This window comes from Trichoderma reesei (assembly GCF_000167675.1).
Source record: "Trichoderma reesei QM6a unplaced genomic scaffold TRIREscaffold_9, whole genome shotgun sequence".
Lineage (NCBI taxonomy): Eukaryota > Fungi > Ascomycota > Sordariomycetes > Hypocreales > Hypocreaceae > Trichoderma > Trichoderma reesei.
In genome coordinates, this window is record NW_006711156.1 from 1,091,805 (window position 1) to 1,108,403 (window position 16,599).

The 16,599-nt window shown below is 53.8% G+C and overlaps 5 protein-coding genes across 5 annotated transcripts; 3 read left to right on the plus strand and 2 right to left on the minus strand.

Annotated features, from left to right (window-relative positions):
* Positions 1-2,901: 2,901 nt before the first annotated feature.
* On the plus strand, positions 2,902-4,386 carry TRIREDRAFT_61965 (uncharacterized protein; the record flags this gene model as incomplete). The annotated part of the gene is made up of 3 exons (XM_006965344.1): positions 2,902-3,195; positions 3,277-4,041; positions 4,126-4,386. Coding segments are annotated over 3 exons (1,320 nt in total), but the record flags the coding sequence as incomplete, so codon positions are not given.
* Positions 4,387-5,153: 767 nt separating this feature from the next.
* Positions 5,154-6,332, minus strand: TRIREDRAFT_62029 (uncharacterized protein; the record flags this gene model as incomplete). The annotated part of the gene is made up of 2 exons (XM_006965474.1): positions 5,154-5,477; positions 5,613-6,332. The coding sequence occupies 2 exons, from the start codon at positions 6,330-6,332 to the stop codon at positions 5,154-5,156; spliced, it is 1,044 nt and encodes a 347-aa protein (XP_006965536.1).
* A 450-nt stretch (positions 6,333-6,782) lies between these two features.
* On the plus strand, positions 6,783-7,564 carry TRIREDRAFT_107564 (uncharacterized protein; the record flags this gene model as incomplete). The annotated part of the gene is made up of 2 exons (XM_006965345.1): positions 6,783-6,865; positions 6,943-7,564. The coding sequence occupies 2 exons, from the start codon at positions 6,783-6,785 to the stop codon at positions 7,562-7,564; spliced, it is 705 nt and encodes a 234-aa protein (XP_006965407.1).
* A 396-nt stretch (positions 7,565-7,960) lies between these two features.
* TRIREDRAFT_61577 (uncharacterized protein) lies at positions 7,961-8,326 on the minus strand (the record flags this gene model as incomplete). The annotated part of the gene is made up of 3 exons (XM_006965475.1): positions 7,961-8,014; positions 8,113-8,228; positions 8,290-8,326. Coding segments are annotated over 3 exons (207 nt in total), but the record flags the coding sequence as incomplete, so codon positions are not given.
* Positions 8,327-9,319: 993 nt separating this feature from the next.
* TRIREDRAFT_78109 (uncharacterized protein) lies at positions 9,320-16,441 on the plus strand (the record flags this gene model as incomplete). Its single annotated transcript, XM_006965346.1, has 1 exon — positions 9,320-16,441. One exon carries the CDS (start codon positions 9,320-9,322, stop codon positions 16,439-16,441), a length of 7,122 nt encoding a protein of 2,373 aa, XP_006965408.1.
* Positions 16,442-16,599: the final 158 nt, after the last annotated feature.

Below are 16,599 nucleotides of genomic sequence, written 5' to 3' on the forward strand. Positions count from 1 at the left end.
TTGATTCATCTTATCTACCAGGCTCGCCGCTACGGCAAAGGGAGGGAGGTGAGAATTTAAAGGTTGAGTCCGGCAGAGATTGGCGGGGGCAAGTAAGAGATAACCTTGATTTAGAGTCGAGCACTCTAGATTGCATGCACGTAGCTTCATCGCGTACCGTACGTGTTGGTCCCAGATGGATGGTTGTTGAAGCAGTCGGTATTTGTCCGTCAATCACCCCTATCTTCTCATGTGCTGGTTGTTGACCAGCAGAGCGCAGCTGGGTACCTACATGTAATGAATAAGCCGTGCTATGTTCCTTGTGCGACTGGCTGAGGCGGGTGCGATTTCTGGGCAGCAGCAGGAGAATGTCCCTCCACCCTTCTTCTTCTTTTTCTCTACTAATCATCTTTGCGTTGTTGCTTCGTCCTATCCATCTCATGCTGCTCTCAGGTATCTTAAATGTACCCAACTTTCAGCTCCATCGGCCGCCTCGTCGGTGCTCTTGCAGCGTGTCTCGGCCCCGGTGCGCTCAGGCCATGGCGGCATTACATCACCCTGCCTATGCCAAGCTTTTGGCCGTAGAAACGAGATTGCCGACAAAGCCAGGATAAGCCCACAGGGCTAGGTACCTAGAACTGGATGACACTGATCTCAAGAGACTTTACAAGACTTCGACAATACCATCTGCCGGAGTGAGCCAAGATGTATCGACATTAATCTTGGTCTCACTAAAATAATTCAACACTTGCTATGTGCTGACATGAACATTACATATAAGTAATGTCCTTTGATACGGCTTAATCACCGAGTACCTTGGTATGTTCTGTAGGCTATGCCGTGACAAATCGCGATAACCAATTTGCAGCTCATTGACGGATGAATTGCTGCTCGCTCACGATTACGTCCCTACAATGCAAATCACTGTCCCGGCTCACCATTGATGGATGAATGATACCTGGGGTCGTTCCAGAAGCCTCGTGCCACCGCCTGCCTTGAGTTCTATTCGCCAAAGGCGTGGGGTCTTTAAGCTGGCGGGCCTCAGATGTTGATCTCTGCGACCCGTCCAATCTCCCTTGCCTCCCAACCACCGGTGTTATCCTGCTACTACAGGGCCATGGTGAACAACTGATGCCATGGCGATCTGAGTCCTGTCGCAAATGGCAGTTCTCCGATACTGTACGTACGGCTCTCTCATGTCTCCAGAGTAGGACGAGGCTCCATACTGAGAGTAGAACACACACGGAGCAGTCGTGCTCTATCAGCAACCCCGAGACTTCTCCGCCTCGGCACAAGCTCCGAAATGTATGGAGCAGCCAGGCAACCAAGGCAAGCCATTTGCAGTGGACGGCGGACCTGCAACTCCCGGTCAGCGTGCGTGTGTGGTCATGAGAAACGCCGTGTTTCCCACATCGAAAACCTAGCGATCAGAATCGTCTACTGGTATCTGGGAAATGCCCTACGAGCCAGTGGTAGTACAAGTTGACCTAAGTACTGTACGCCTGCATGAGCCACTCTGACCCTAGTTCGGAGCTGCCGCCTGCTCCCGGCATCGCGGCATCACGGCTTCACGGCTTCACGGCATCGCTGTGCTCGGATGCCAACAACTCACGATCTCTTCGCCTACTGCCGGACACAAGTGAACGGCTGCTCAACAGTGGTGGTGAACTACCCCCTTAGGTGGGCTGAGAGGGGCCTGGTCTCGTCCTCCCGGCGGAGCTGAGGTCTAAGCCACAAAGCGAGCTGCATGGCAGTGAAGGGGGATCGGAAAACGGCAAGCTAGTTCATCTGCCGCGCCAGAGGTCAAGGGGGCCGCTGCATACTGTACTGTAGCTTGCGTAGGTAGCTTAGTTGTAGTAGTAGATACATACTTGGGTAGTCTGCAGCCTCATGATCATCATAGGACGGACTTCATAATTGCCTAAATACAGAGTAGTATCTAGCCTCGTATGGCGTGTCTCGCACAACTGCGCTGCTCCCCATCTTGACATGTTCCTTCCTGGAGATGAAAAGCTACCTATGATCAAATGTCAGCATCTCGCTACTACGAGGTCCCTGTGAGGAGATGGGTTTTTGGCGCTCGAATCACCTGGAGAACGAATCGACGTATGGCAAAGTTCGACCGCGACGATTAGTTGGCTACACCAATGATCTTGGGTAAACCATAATGCAAAAAATGAGCAAGTCTCACAGTGAATGTTCTTGTTGGGACCTACCCAGCAAATGTCCCTTCATATCGTGTGAAATGGAGGTTACCTCGATGGAAGTTCAGTTGTGTCGCAAACACGGGCAGTACCTAGGTAGCGACAAACGACGTACGATACGTGGGCTGTACCTTCAGCATGCATTTAGTTGGCAGGCGTGGCTCTGTACTGCCCGGGTACTGTTTCGTCCCCCGCAGGCGCTTGCCCAGAAAGCTCCAACCCCGCCAAACTGAGCAGCTGCGTCAATCACTCGCCTGCCGAAAGTTTCAAGACAAGCTATCTCCTCAGGCTGCACACAAGGAAGAAGGCTGAGGCACGTGCAGGGGAGAACCTTCGAACCCGCAGCCTCGCCGAAGCAACAAATCGTCATCTTCCCATCAAACAACCGTCTCCTCGCCCTCTCTCCCATGGCTGCTTCCACCTCAACGCAGCCGGGCTCAGATGCTCAGGCGTACGCAAAATCCCCAGATGTCATCGTCACCGGTAATGACAGCCCTGCCACTGCCTCCACATCGTAACAACTGCCCGCTTCGTTCAGGAACGAGCTGACCTCGAGGCTGTACGCTTTCTCAGAGCTGCCAAAGCTAGATATCGATCTCTATATTCAAAACTATGTCGGTAAGGTGGTCTCCAGTCTGCTTTCTACAACTATCTGCTCTCGATCGTGCAATGACATAGCTCCTCGGGCAAATGCTAACTTTGTCTTCTCAACCTCGTCGTCGTCGTCTTAGGTCGAACACGGTACGAACGTCTGCTTCTCATTGGCAAATGCTGCGTGCCGCTGCGCGTCGACGCCCTCAAAGCTGCCGTCGTCGAAGCAAAGAGCGGCTCAGATGTCACCCGCTACAAGGATGCCTTGCAGCTGCTCCGTTCCGTTGCGCCAGAGGAGCCCGAGGCTCAGAGGGACGAGGAATGGATAGAGAGGACCGAGATGGCCAACAGAACCGAAACTGCTCGCCTCGAGACAGAACTCAAGGGTTACAGGAACAACCTCATTAAGGAGAGCATTCGGGTGAGCTTTGACTCCCCTCCATCTTGTCCGTCTGACGGGTTCGTCTTGCGTTTCTAACTTGCAATCTGTTGATCTATCTAGATGGGCAATGAGGACCTTGGCAAGCATTTCGAGAAGATTGGCAAGCTCTCCGAGGCTGCCGAAGCATACAACAAGATGCGACACGACGTCAGCACAACCAAGCACATATTCGACTGCGGTATGCATTTGGCCAGCATCGCCTTCCAGCGCCGTGACTGGGCCACCGTCTTGAGCAACGTCGGCAAGATTTCAAACATCCAGAGCGGGGACGACGAGCAAGCGCAGCAGCAGGCCTACACAAAGGTGGTATCCGGAGTCGCCCTGTTGGGGCTGGGCAATTACTACGACGCCGCCGTGACGCTCCTCCACACCAATCCCAACGTATCTCCGACAGAATACAACACAGTCGCCAGTCCCAACGACGTCGCCATCTACGGCGGCCTTTTGGCGCTGGCAACCATGGACAGAGTGGCCTTGCAGAACCGCGTTCTGGATAATCAGTCCTTCAGGGCTTTCCTCGAACACGAGCCGCATATTCGCAAGGCCATTGGTTTGTTTGTCAACGGCCGCTACTCCAACTGCCTCTCCATTCTGGAATCGTCGCGAGCCGACTATCTCCTTGACATATACTTACAGCCCCATATACCAACCATCTACTCCATGATCCGCGAGAAATGCATCGTCCAGTACTTTATACCCTTCTCCTGCGTCACATTAGATAGCCTCGACGCGGCATTCGGCAGCCCCAATCGGTCTGTGGAGCCGGAGCTCATCAGGATGATACGCGATGGCTCACTGCGAGCTCGCATAGATACGAAGAACAAGGTACTTGCTTATCCTCTGCTTCTCTCCGATGCTCCATATTTTGCTCTCTTCATTCTCAGCTGCGCTTGCTCACACTGCATATAGCTTCTGGTAGCCGTTTCCCCCGATCCACGACTGGTCGTACAGACCAATGCCCTGGCCGTGGCGCGCAAGTACGAGCATGAGGCCAAAGAGCGACTGCGGCGCATGAACATTGTTGTTGCAGGGCTCGAAACCAGCAATTCCAGGAAGCAGCAATCTAGCGCCGTTGGAGGCCCCGAAGTCGAGGATGCTTGGTACGAAGACAGTGGTAGTATCCCTCCTGCGACTGATCAAGCCGCTGAGGTTGACGTTGGGGAGACTTGAGCAGCTTTGGGCCAAAGTAACCCATGGGCTGGGTGCCACTAAACCTTACCTCAGCTAGAGGAAGACCCCAGAGCTCGTACGCGACTCACCATGACTATGGGAATGAGACCACCGGTCACTCACAATGAGCTTACGACTGAAGCCGATATTTGCCAGCTCAGCCGTGCGGGACCAGCATGAGAAGAGCCCCTCTCCTGAAAAATCATAAAGAAAGGGGGAGAGGGGAGACATTCAGGACAATGATGGAACATGCTGGGCTTGAACGTTAGATACGATGTGCATTAGAGAGGGAGGCGCAAGGAGAAACAGGGAATATGTGATTTCTTTTATTTTATTTTTTGTTCAGTTTGTTAGGCCCCGGCTGCAAAAAGCTCTTTCTCATCTGCCCATTATCACAATTTGTCTCTCCAACTGCTTCTGTCCTCAACACTGGGTTTCCCTTCGTGCTGTCCATGCCTGCACTCCCCCCTAGATCATGCCACATCATGCTATGGCGCAACGACGCGCAGCAAAGTCTACAAATATGATTTGGTAGCTTTTGACTCCAATTCAGTGGGCTTCTCATGCATACATTTCTTTCTTGTTATCGTCACATTAAGACGGGGTATCATATCACATCATGTAGTGGGTAGTATAGGCTTTCCAAGAAAACGCTTTGCCGTGAACGCAAAGTTCCCCCTCCCCCCTTTTTCATGTCCTTTTCCCGCTTTCTCCTCCGATCTATTTGACCACGAGGACACACGGAATCATGAACACACAGACAAGACTCACCCCATGAGCTGCCTCAGGTCCTGCGGCGGCCAGCGGACCTGCGCAAAGGTTAAACAGCGCTTGATGCTCTGCAGATACTTGCGCGTGGCTTCGTCGCCCATGACGTGGCCCTTCTCGCCGTCGTGCAGCTTCTCGCGGGCGCTACGCTCGTGGATGCCCACCATGGTGACGCCAATGGGCCATGCGGCCTTGCCGATGCTGAGGCGGAGGTAGCCGTCGTTTGCGTCGACATAGCGGCGCTCCTGGAGGGCCTTTACGATTTCGACTATGGGCTGGAGAAGGGAGTCGTCGAGGTCGCCTGATTCGAACTTGCGGAAGAGCTGTATGGTGTTTGCGGCGGGTTAGCAAGTCTCTTCCCTCTGTGCGTACTCTGGACATGCGGAAAGAGAGGGGTTGATTCGTAGATGGGAGTTGTAGATGGAGTCGTCTCCTTGAACCAGGCATCAGTGACTTACCGGCTTCATGTTTTCGCGAGTCTGCACCATGGCGCTGTAGGCCATCTTGCTGGCGCTCGTGTCTCGCTTCTCCTCCTCCATTGCCTTTTCGTAGGCCGTCAGCACCATGGTGAAGTAGCTCGCCAACTGCCTGAACAGCCACTGGCGGCCTTCCTTGTCCTTTGGAACCGTGCCGTCGACCTTCATGTCCGTTTCGTCTACCAGCTGCAGCGTCGTGGGTATCGGCCCCTGCGTCACGACCGTGGTGAGCTTCTTGTATCGCTTCAGCCGTCCCGCGTGTGATTCTCCAAATAGTCTCGCCGGCTGGCCCAGCTCTCTCAGCTTCCGTATCAGCTCGTCGTCCGGCATGTCGTCCGCGGCGGGCCCGCCGTCCTTGCTGCCGCCGTTATCCTCGCCCTTGACGAGCTCCGGCAGCCCGAGCCGCCTCCTCCGGGCCTGCTCCTCCTCCCACTCCTTCTCCTGCTGCCTCCTGCGCGACTCTTCCGCGAGCCGGCGGCGCTTCTCCTCCCGCTGCGCGTTTTCGGCGGCGATTTCTTCCTCGCGCTTGCGCTTCGCTTCGGCCTTGCGCGCGCGTTCGGCCTCGAGGGCTTTCTGCTCGGCTAGGTATGCGGCTCTGCGTTCCGCTTCGATCTCGGAGCGCTTCAAGTATTTTTTTTCATCGTTTGTGGACTTTTCTTTCGTCTTGGACAGTTCCTTGTTCATGAGAGCCGCGAAATCCATGGTCGCGGTGGTGGTGTGTGCGCTATGTAAGCGTCTTTGGAGAGTTGCAGGTTAATTCCGTCTGTCCAAGAGTTCAATGTTCCGACTACCTAATGTTGTAAATTCTCTCAAAAACTCGAGAACTGGGTATGTAAGCGGCAGGTGTTTGGAAATTGGTCAGTGGATGCAGAGTATGTATAGGTATGGGGGGTTGTCTCGAGTTGTCGAGGTTGGCAGAGAGATAATCCGGTGAGCTCACCGAGGTTGAGGCTGCGCTATCGATTACGGATGATATCCGGATAATCCCATGATGCCTCAACTGGTGTCCCGTTACAGCTTCAGTGACTGCCACTGAACCTCAGCAACACAGAAATTCGACGATCGAACTGATACGCTAAGAAAGTGAAGAATTGTGCAATTTTTACACGCCGCATCTACTTTATAGGTAGTTTTTACCAGCTTGTTCCCACAATGGCAAACCCACGTGGAGGGGATGGTCATGATGTTACTCCGTTCTTAGTTCGGCTCTTCCATAAGACTGGCAGCTTTCACAGGTACGCGCGCCTCTTATCATGGCATCACCATATGGCACTTTCAAAGAGCACAGCTGATTAACAGCATAACCCTTCAGGCCAGAGGAGTTCGCTTCACCGTCTCTCCCGCCACATGTTCCCATCTACACATGGCCCACCTGCACTCTCCATGAGCTCGCCCTTGAACTGGCGGCAGCCAAACCCAGCGCAATACCTACTCCCGCGGTGGGCACGAGGCTCTCGTTCCAGCTCGTTTGCCCGGATTTGCGCGGCACAAGCGCCATTCACGCTGCACAGCCCAAGTTTGCCGTCAAGGACCTAGGAAGCATCGTCATTGGCGAGGGCTATCCTTTCGCAGATGATGATGATGCCGGTCCAGATATCTCGATGATGGACGATGGCGCCAAAGACAAGACACTGGCCGACTGGAGATTTGTGGTTGGTGATTACATCTCATGTGCGGTGCTTCCTCCCTTGTCAGACGGCTCTGTAGCGCCACCATCGGCCGCCAGAAGAGCATCATTATCTGCCGGGCGGGACGGTCGTGGCAGTGGCTTCAGGGGTGGTTTCCATGGTCGGGACAGCAACTTTGGCCGCGGCTCTGGCCGCCAGGGCAGGCCAATCGGCTGGAGAGAGGGCAGGATTCCCTCGGGTGAGTGGAGGAGAGGAGAGGAGCTGCCGGACGGGCCACCGGGGGCATCGCGCGGCAGACGCTGGTAGAGTGCAAGTAAGGTGCCTTGCTATGGGGAAATGTGACAGACGTGGTTGAGATTTTGTTAAAGATGCGATATACCCAGATATTTCAGCGCAGGGTCAAGGCGAAATACGGCTTCAATTGGGCTTTGCAAATGTTTACCACCCCGGCACAGTGACTTCAGTCTGGCGAGGAAACAAAGTGTTCGCCCTTTGGAATGGCCGGCACCAACCCACGACTGCAAAAGGATGTTTGGCAGGCTGCGGTACGGTGATCGTGTTCCATTTGTTACTTCTCTTCTCCTCGTTTCTGGTATATACGTCGGATGCCTACCCAGGATCCGCCCAACAACAGGTTCTCTATTACCGTAAGGAACCTCTTGAATTTATGCAACCTTCTCCGCCATCCAGCACCTGGTAGTTTTATTTCTCGTAGATGGTATCGCCCTTTCGCTTCGCTCGGAAATCCCAGAGTCCCTGGCCCAAAGTCAGCATCCCAGCATCCCACTCAATCCGTGTCCCCTCCCCTGCCTTCCCCCTCCCCCTCTGGACAAGTGCTCATAGTCTTCACTCACGTCTGTCTTGTAGGCGACCCATCCGAAGATGGCGGGAACAACGGCAATGTACATGAAGCTGATTCGAGCGGTTCTGGGTGTGAATCGGAAGTGGCGATGGCGGGCCTTTTGCATCGCTGTGCTTCGGGTTAGATGGGGATATCGGTTGCATGTGCTTCGGACTGATAAGTTACGCACCCTCCAGCTTCAGAAGAGCCGGGTCCGGCTTGACGTCTGCGGATTGCGGTTAGCATGGGCCATGGCCACCAGATGGTTGGCAAACAACATACTGAGGTGCGCCATGTTGATTGAGTCGTGACGGCGTCTGCTTGGGGCCTTGTAGAGTCGAGCGCTGTCGCGACAGAGTAGACCTGGTGTTGCCGGCGGGAGAAGATCATGAATGAATGATTATGTAAGGCTTTTCCGGGCGGGTTTGATTGGCTCCTGGAAGGCTCCTCCTTCGATGGTCGATGTACCCTGGAGCAAATGCTTCGAGAAAGAAACTACCACTACAAACTATGACATTAGGGGAAACCGCGATATATCACGTTATATGAACGTAGGTACTTCTTATTCTGATTGTTTTTAGCCTTCTTTTGTACTCTGCAGTGCCCATCAACGCAACAGACATGTCCCGATGCCTGTATGAGATAATTCGAGTTACGCTGCAGAACAAAGTAGCTATCTGGTATCTAGGCACCCAGTACTAGAAGGAGATCGAGAGAAAACCCCAGGGATGCGTTATCCTATGTATCTTGAGTTTCTGACATCTGTTTAAACCGCATGTGAATAATCATATGTATCCACTTCATATGCAAAAACACCAGGAAGAAAAGCTTCATCAGCTCAAGAGTTTCCCGTATCTGTTGCCTGCTCTCCATGATTCAAGGTACAAAGCACGGCCGTCCTCAGCAAGTCACGGTCACGTGACCAACTAGCATCGACACCCAGCTAGTGCCTCTCGGGATCTTGTCCAAGAAATTGTTTCGAAGGCGAAGCTCATCACCAATCCGACCTTCTGCATCGTTTCCGCGCTGGTCGTCGTCTGATTCCAGCGAGGCCGGCATCTTCATCATCAGAACTGAAGGCCGCATCCCAGCATCTCTCGTGGCAGCGGTTCTGTGTCTGCAATTCCACGGCTGCCAGCGCGTCTTTGACACGCGCCACGGCTCCAGGCCTTCAGGCAGGCAACCTCACGAATTGCCTCTGAACGAGTGAAGGCATCGCCATGTCGCAACTCCCGCCGCCTCCGCCGCCGGGCTGGGGGCCTCCTCCTCCTCCCCCGCCTCCCCCCTCGTCATCGCTTCCTCCTCCTCCGTCGACACCCGCTCCTCCAGCCCCGCCACCGCCCGGCTATCGACCGCCCGCCGATGCCCATATCGCCAGGTTTGCCCAGAAGAAGAAGGAATGGCTGCGAAACCAGCGGAACAGATTTGGCGAGAAGCGAAAGGCAGGCTTCGTCCAGACGCAAAAGGCCGACATGCCTCCAGAGCACCTGCGGAAGATTGTCAAGGATATCGGCGATGTCTCGCAGAAAAAGTACACCAATGACAAGCGAAGCTACCTGGGTGCACTCAAGTTCATGCCCCATGCCGTCCTCAAGCTTTTGGAGAACATGCCCATGCCCTGGGAATCTGCGCGAGAGGTCAAGGTTCTGTACCATGTCAACGGCTGTCTCACCCTGGTCAACGAAATCCCAAGGGTCATCGAGCCGGTCTTTTTTGCACAGTGGGCCATGATGTGGACGTTCATGCGAAAGGAAAAGGCCGACCGAAGGCTGTTCAAGCGTATGCGATTTCCGCCATTCGACGACGAAGAGCCGCCCTTGTCATGGTCCGAAAACATCGAGGACGTGGAGCCGCTCGAGCCCATTCAGATGGAGCTCAACGAAGACGAAGACGAGGCAGTCTACGAGTGGTTCTACGACCACCGGCCGTTGCTCGATACACCCCACGTCAACGGACCCAGCTACAAGGCATGGAATCTTACATTGCCTCAGATGGCAGCCTTGTTCCGTCTCAGTCGGCCTTTGATCTCAGATGTCGTGGACAAGAACTACTTCTACCTCTTCGATCTCAAGAGCCTTCTTACAGCCAAGGCGCTGAATGTTGCCTTGCCAGGTGGCCCGCGATTCGAGCCGTTGTACAAGGACATCAACCCCAACGACGAGGACTTTGGCGAGTTCAACGCCATTGATCGGATCATCTTCAGGAATCCTATCCGAACCGAGTTTCGAGTGGCTTTCCCGTACCTGTACAACTCTCTGCCCCGCAGCGTCCATCTTGCATGGTACTCGCACCCCCAGGTTGTCTACAACCGTGTCGATGACCCGGATCTGCCCACATTCCACTTCGACCGCCGTATTAACCCCATTTCATCACGCAACGTGGCGCCAAAGAACGTGGAGACGTCTCTCGAAGACGAATTGTTCGGCCCAGGGAGCAACGAGGAGCCAGAGGAGGATGCTTTCGAGCTTCCTGATGGCGTGGAGCCGTTCCTGGCCGACGAAGACCTCGACAACGATGATACAGCTGCTGCTATCGAGCTCTGGTGGGCACCGTACCCATTCAACCGGCGATCTGGCAAGATGGTTCGCGCTCAGGATGTGCCCCTGATCAAGCAGTGGTATCTCGAGCACCCTCCTGCGAACCGACCGCCCGTCAAGGTCCGCGTTTCCTACCAGAAGCTGCTCAAGAACTTTGTTCTCAATGAGCTACACAAGAAGAAGCCCAAGGCCCAGAACAACCAAAACCTTCTTCGATCCCTGAAGCAGACCAAGTTCTTCCAGCAGACCACCATCGACTGGGTGGAGGCTGGTCTTCAGGTTTGCCGCCAAGGCTTCAACATGCTCAACCTCCTGATTCATCGAAAGAACCTTACATACCTCCATCTTGACTACAACTTCAATCTGAAGCCTGTCAAGACCCTGACCACCAAGGAGCGAAAGAAGTCTCGATTTGGAAACGCTTTCCACTTGATGCGTGAGATCCTGAGATTGACAAAGCTGATCGTCGATGCGCAAGTTCAGTACCGACTGGGCAACATCGACGCCTTCCAGCTGGCGGATGGCATTCTCTATGCCTTTAACCACGTTGGACAGCTGACAGGCATGTACCGTTACAAGTACAAGCTCATGCATCAGATTCGAACCTGCAAGGACTTGAAGCATCTCATCTACTACAGATTCAATTCCGGCCCTGTCGGAAAAGGTCCCGGTTGTGGTTTCTGGGCGCCTGCTTGGAGGGTTTGGCTCTTCTTCATGCGCGGTATCATCCCTCTCCTCGAAAGATGGCTTGGGAACTTGCTGTCTCGTCAATTCGAGGGCCGACACAGCAAAGGTGTCGCCAAAACAGTCACGAAGCAGCGCGTCGAGTCTCACTTTGACCTCGAGCTCCGTGCCTCTGTCATGGCAGATCTCTTGGACATGATGCCCGAGGGTATCAAGCAAAATAAGGTCAACACTGTGCTGCAACATCTCTCCGAGGCTTGGCGTTGCTGGAAGAGTAACATTCCCTGGAAGGTGCCCGGCCTGCCTGCCCCCATCGAGAACATCATTCTACGCTATGTCAAGGCCAAGGCCGATTGGTGGGTTTCGGTCGCTCATTACAACCGCGAGCGTATTCGTCGTGGTGCTACCGTTGACAAGACTGTTGCCAAGAAGAACGTTGGCCGCCTGACCCGACTCTGGCTCAAGGCAGAGCAGGAGCGCCAGCACAACCACATGAAGGATGGTCCGTACGTCTCCTCGGAAGAGGCTGTTGCCATCTACACCACGACCGTTCACTGGCTGGAGTCTCGCAAGTTCTCTCCTATTCCATTCCCCAGTGTTTCCTACAAGCACGACACCAAGATCCTGATCTTGGCACTGGAACGATTGAGAGAGGCTTATTCCGTCAAGGGCCGCCTCAACCAGAGCCAGCGTGAGGAGCTTGCCCTCATCGAGCAGGCTTACGATAGCCCTGGCACAACACTGGAGCGCATCAAGCGATTCCTCCTCACCCAGCGAGCGTTCAAGGAAGTCAACATCGACATGAATGACAACTACAGCACCATCAATCCCGTCTACGATATTGAACCCATTGAGAAGATTAGCGATGCCTATCTTGATCAATATCTGTGGTACCAGGCTGACCAGAGACATCTCTTCCCCGCTTGGATCAAACCTTCCGATTCTGAGGTGCCCCCTCTCTTGGTTTACAAATGGGCTCAGGGCATCAACAATCTGAGCCAGGTCTGGGAGACTGAAAATGGCGAGTGCAACGTCATGATCGAAACGGAGTTGTCGAAAGTCTACGAGAAGATGGAGTTGACGCTCCTCAACTCTTTGCTCAGGCTGATCATGGACCACAACCTTGCTGACTACATTACGGCAAAGAACAACGTTCAGCTCACCTACAAGGATATGAACCATGTCAACAGCTATGGCATGATTCGTGGCCTCCAGTTCTCTGCATTCGTGTTCCAGTACTATGGCCTTGTCCTCGACTTGCTGCTCCTCGGTCCTCAACGAGCCAGCGAGATTGCCGGACCTCCGCAGAGCCCCAACGACTTCTTGCAGTTCCGTGATCGGGAAACCGAGACCAGGCACCCAATCAGACTTTACAGCCGATACATCGATAAGATCTGGATCTTCCTTCGATTCACAGCGGAAGAATCGCGAGATCTCATCCAAAGATTCCTTACCGAGCAACCCGATCCCAATTTTGAAAATGTCATCGGATATAAGAGCAAGAAGTGCTGGCCACGAGACTCTCGTATGCGCCTGATGCGACACGATGTTAACCTTGGACGAGCTGTCTTCTGGGATTTCAAGAACCGTCTGCCGCGATCTGTCACGACGATTGATTGGGACGACAGCTTTGTCAGTGTTTACAGTCGGGATAACCCCAACTTGCTCTTCTCAATGTGCGGGTTCGAGGTCCGCATTCTGCCAAAGTGCCGAAACCTGAATGACGAGTTCCCCGTCAAAGACAGCGTCTGGTCCCTGGTCGACAACACAACCAAAGAGAGAACGGCGCATGCCTTCTTGCAAGTCACGGAAGAAGACATTCAGAAGTTCAACAACAGGATCCGACAAATTCTCATGTCGTCTGGCTCGACGACCTTCACCAAGATCGCGAATAAGTGGAATACTGCTCTCATTGCCCTGTTCACGTACTACCGCGAGGCCGCTGTCTCCACCATTGAGCTCCTCGACACCATCGTCAAGTGTGAAACCAAGATCCAGACGCGAGTCAAGATAGGCTTGAACTCAAAGATGCCTTCTCGTTTCCCTCCTGCCGTCTTCTACACCCCCAAGGAACTCGGTGGTCTGGGTATGATTTCTGGTTCCCACATTCTCATCCCGGCTAGTGACAAGCGGTGGTCCAAGCAAACCGACACGGGCGTCACTCATTACAGAGCTGGTATGACGCATGCCGAGGAGACGCTGATCCCCAACATCTTCCGATACATTATCCCATGGGAGGCCGAGTTCATCGATTCCCAACGTGTCTGGACGGAGTACTCTCAGAAGCGCCTGGAGGCGAACCAGCAGAACCGACGTCTGACGTTGGAAGATCTGGAGGACAGCTGGGATCGTGGATTGCCGAGGATCAACACTCTGTTCCAGAAGGATCGAAGCACGCTCAGCTTCGACAAGGGTTTCCGTGCTCGAGCCGAGTTCAAGATTTATCAGCTCATGAAGAGCAACCCGTTCTGGTGGACGAGCCAGCGACACGACGGCAAGTTGTGGAACCTGAATGCCTACCGAACAGATGTTATCCAGGCTTTGGGTGGTGTTGAGACCATCCTCGAACATACGCTTTTCAAGGCCACCGGTTTCCCTTCATGGGAAGGCCTCTTCTGGGAAAAGGCCTCCGGTTTCGAAGAGTCCATGAAGTTCAAGAAGCTCACCAACGCCCAGCGATCTGGTCTGAACCAGATTCCCAACCGTCGCTTCACTCTCTGGTGGTCTCCCACAATCAACAGAGCCAACGTCTACGTCGGTTTCCAGGTTCAGCTGGATCTTACCGGCATCTTCTTGCACGGCAAGATTCCCACGTTGAAGATTTCCCTCATTCAGATCTTCCGAGCTCACTTGTGGCAAAAAATTCACGAGTCAGTGGTCATGGATCTCTGCCAAGTCTTTGACCAGGAACTGGAATCTCTCGGCATCGAGACTGTGCAGAAGGAGACTATTCATCCCCGTAAATCTTACAAGATGAACAGCTCCTGCGCCGATATTCTTCTCTTTGCCAGCCACAAATGGAACGTCACCCGCCCCTCACTCCTGTACGACACGAAAGATGTCATTGAGCCCACCACGACCAACAAGTTCTGGGTGGATGTGCAGCTGCGGTACGGTGACTACGACTCTCACGATATTGAGCGCTATACTCGTGCCAAGTACCTTGATTACACGACCGATAGCTCCAGTATCTATCCTTCAGCCACTGGTATCATGATTGGCATCGACTTGGCGTACAATCTCTACTCGGCTTACGGAATGTACTTCCCGGGACTCAAGGTCCTCATCCAACAAGCCATGGCCAAGATCATGAAGGCAAACCCGGCACTGTACGTCCTGCGAGAGCGTATCCGCAAGGGTCTGCAGCTGTATGCCTCTGAGAGCAATCAGGAGTTTTTGAACTCACAGAACTACTCGGAGCTCTTCAGCAACCAGACGCAGTTGTTCATTGACGACACCAACGTGTACCGAGTGACCATTCACAAGACGTTTGAAGGAAACTTGACCACCAAACCCATCAACGGCGCCATCTTCATCTTCAACCCGCGTACTGGCCAGCTCTTCTTGAAGATTATTCACACCAGCGTGTGGGCGGGTCAGAAACGTCTTGGACAGCTCGCCAAGTGGAAGACGGCGGAAGAAGTGGCTGCGCTGATCCGCTCGCTCCCTGTTGAGGAACAGCCCAAGCAACTGATTGTTACCAGAAAGGGTCTCTTGGATCCCCTCGAGGTCCAGTTGGTCGACTTCCCCAACATCTCCATTCGCGCGTCCGAGCTGCAGCTTCCTTTCCAGGCTGCTATGAAGGTGGAGAAGCTGGGTGACATGATTCTGCGAGCGACCGAGCCTCAGATGGTGCTGTTCAACCTGTACGATGAGTGGCTGAAGAGCATTTCTTCCTACACGGCCTTTTCTCGTCTCATTCTCATTCTGCGCGCTCTCCACGTCAACCCTGACAAGACGAAGCTCATCCTCCGACCTGACAAGACCGTTATCACGCTGGAGCATCACATCTGGCCATCCCTGAGTGACGAGGAGTGGATCAAGGTCGAGACCCAACTGCGCGACCTCATTCTGAACGACTACGGCAAGAAGAACAACGTGAACGTGGCCAGTCTGACAAGCACGGAAGTCCGAGATATCATTCTGGGTATGGAGATTTCTGCGCCGTCAATGCAGAGGCAGCAAGCTGCCGAGATTGAGAAGCAGCAAGAAGAGCAGAAGCAATTGACTGCTGTTACGACGAAGACGCAAAACGTCCACGGCGAAGACATCATCGTCACCACGACGTCTCAATTTGAGCAGCAGACATTTGCTTCAAAGACGGAATGGCGAACACGAGCAATTGCGACCTCGAACCTGCGAACGCGAGCCAAGAACATCTATGTCTCGTCGGTGGACAGTGATCTGGACGATGTCACATACGTGATGCCCAACAACATCTTGAAGAAGTTCATCACAATCGCAGATCTGCGAGTCCAGGTCGCGGGCTATCTTTACGGCGCCTCGGCTCCTGACAACGATCAGGTCAAGGAGATCAAGTGTATCGTCATGGTGCCCCAGATTGGTGGTCTGCGCAACGTGCAGCTTCCGCAGAAATTGCCCCAGAGCGAGTTCCTGGATGGCATGGAGCCCCTAGGTGTCATCCACACACAAGCGGGCAGCGAGCTCCCGTACATGTCCGCGGCAGATGTGACGGAGCACGCCAAGCTGCTGGATGCACATGAGGAGTGGGACAAGACCAATACGGTGACGGTGTCGGTGTCTTTCACACCCGGCAGCGTCTCCTTGTCTGCTTGGGGACTGACTCCTCAAGGATACAAGTGGGGTGTTGAGAACAAGGACCTGCAGAGCGACCAGCCCCAGGGGTTCACCACTACCATGGGAGAGAAGCGCAAGCTTCTGCTGAGTCCCAGATTCAGAGGCTTCTTCCTCGTGCCGGATGACGGTAAATGGAACTATAGCTTCATGGGTAGTGCTTTTGCAGGCATGGAGAAGAAGACCATCCACGTCAAGCTAGACACGCCGCTGCCATTCTACAGTGACCAGCACCGCCCGATTCATTTCCACAGCTTTGCCGAGCTGGAAGATATCTGGGTTGACCGGTCTGACAACTTTGCCTGATCGGTATATAGGCGAGCTGAGCATGGAACAATACCCTGGGTCCTATTTATTGGTCGCGGTGGACTCTGACGTCTCTACCTTTTTATTTCAAGTCAATTTTTTTTTTCATTGGCCGCTGGAGGACGATGCGAGTTTGGTAGGCGTTGGCTCTTGCAAGA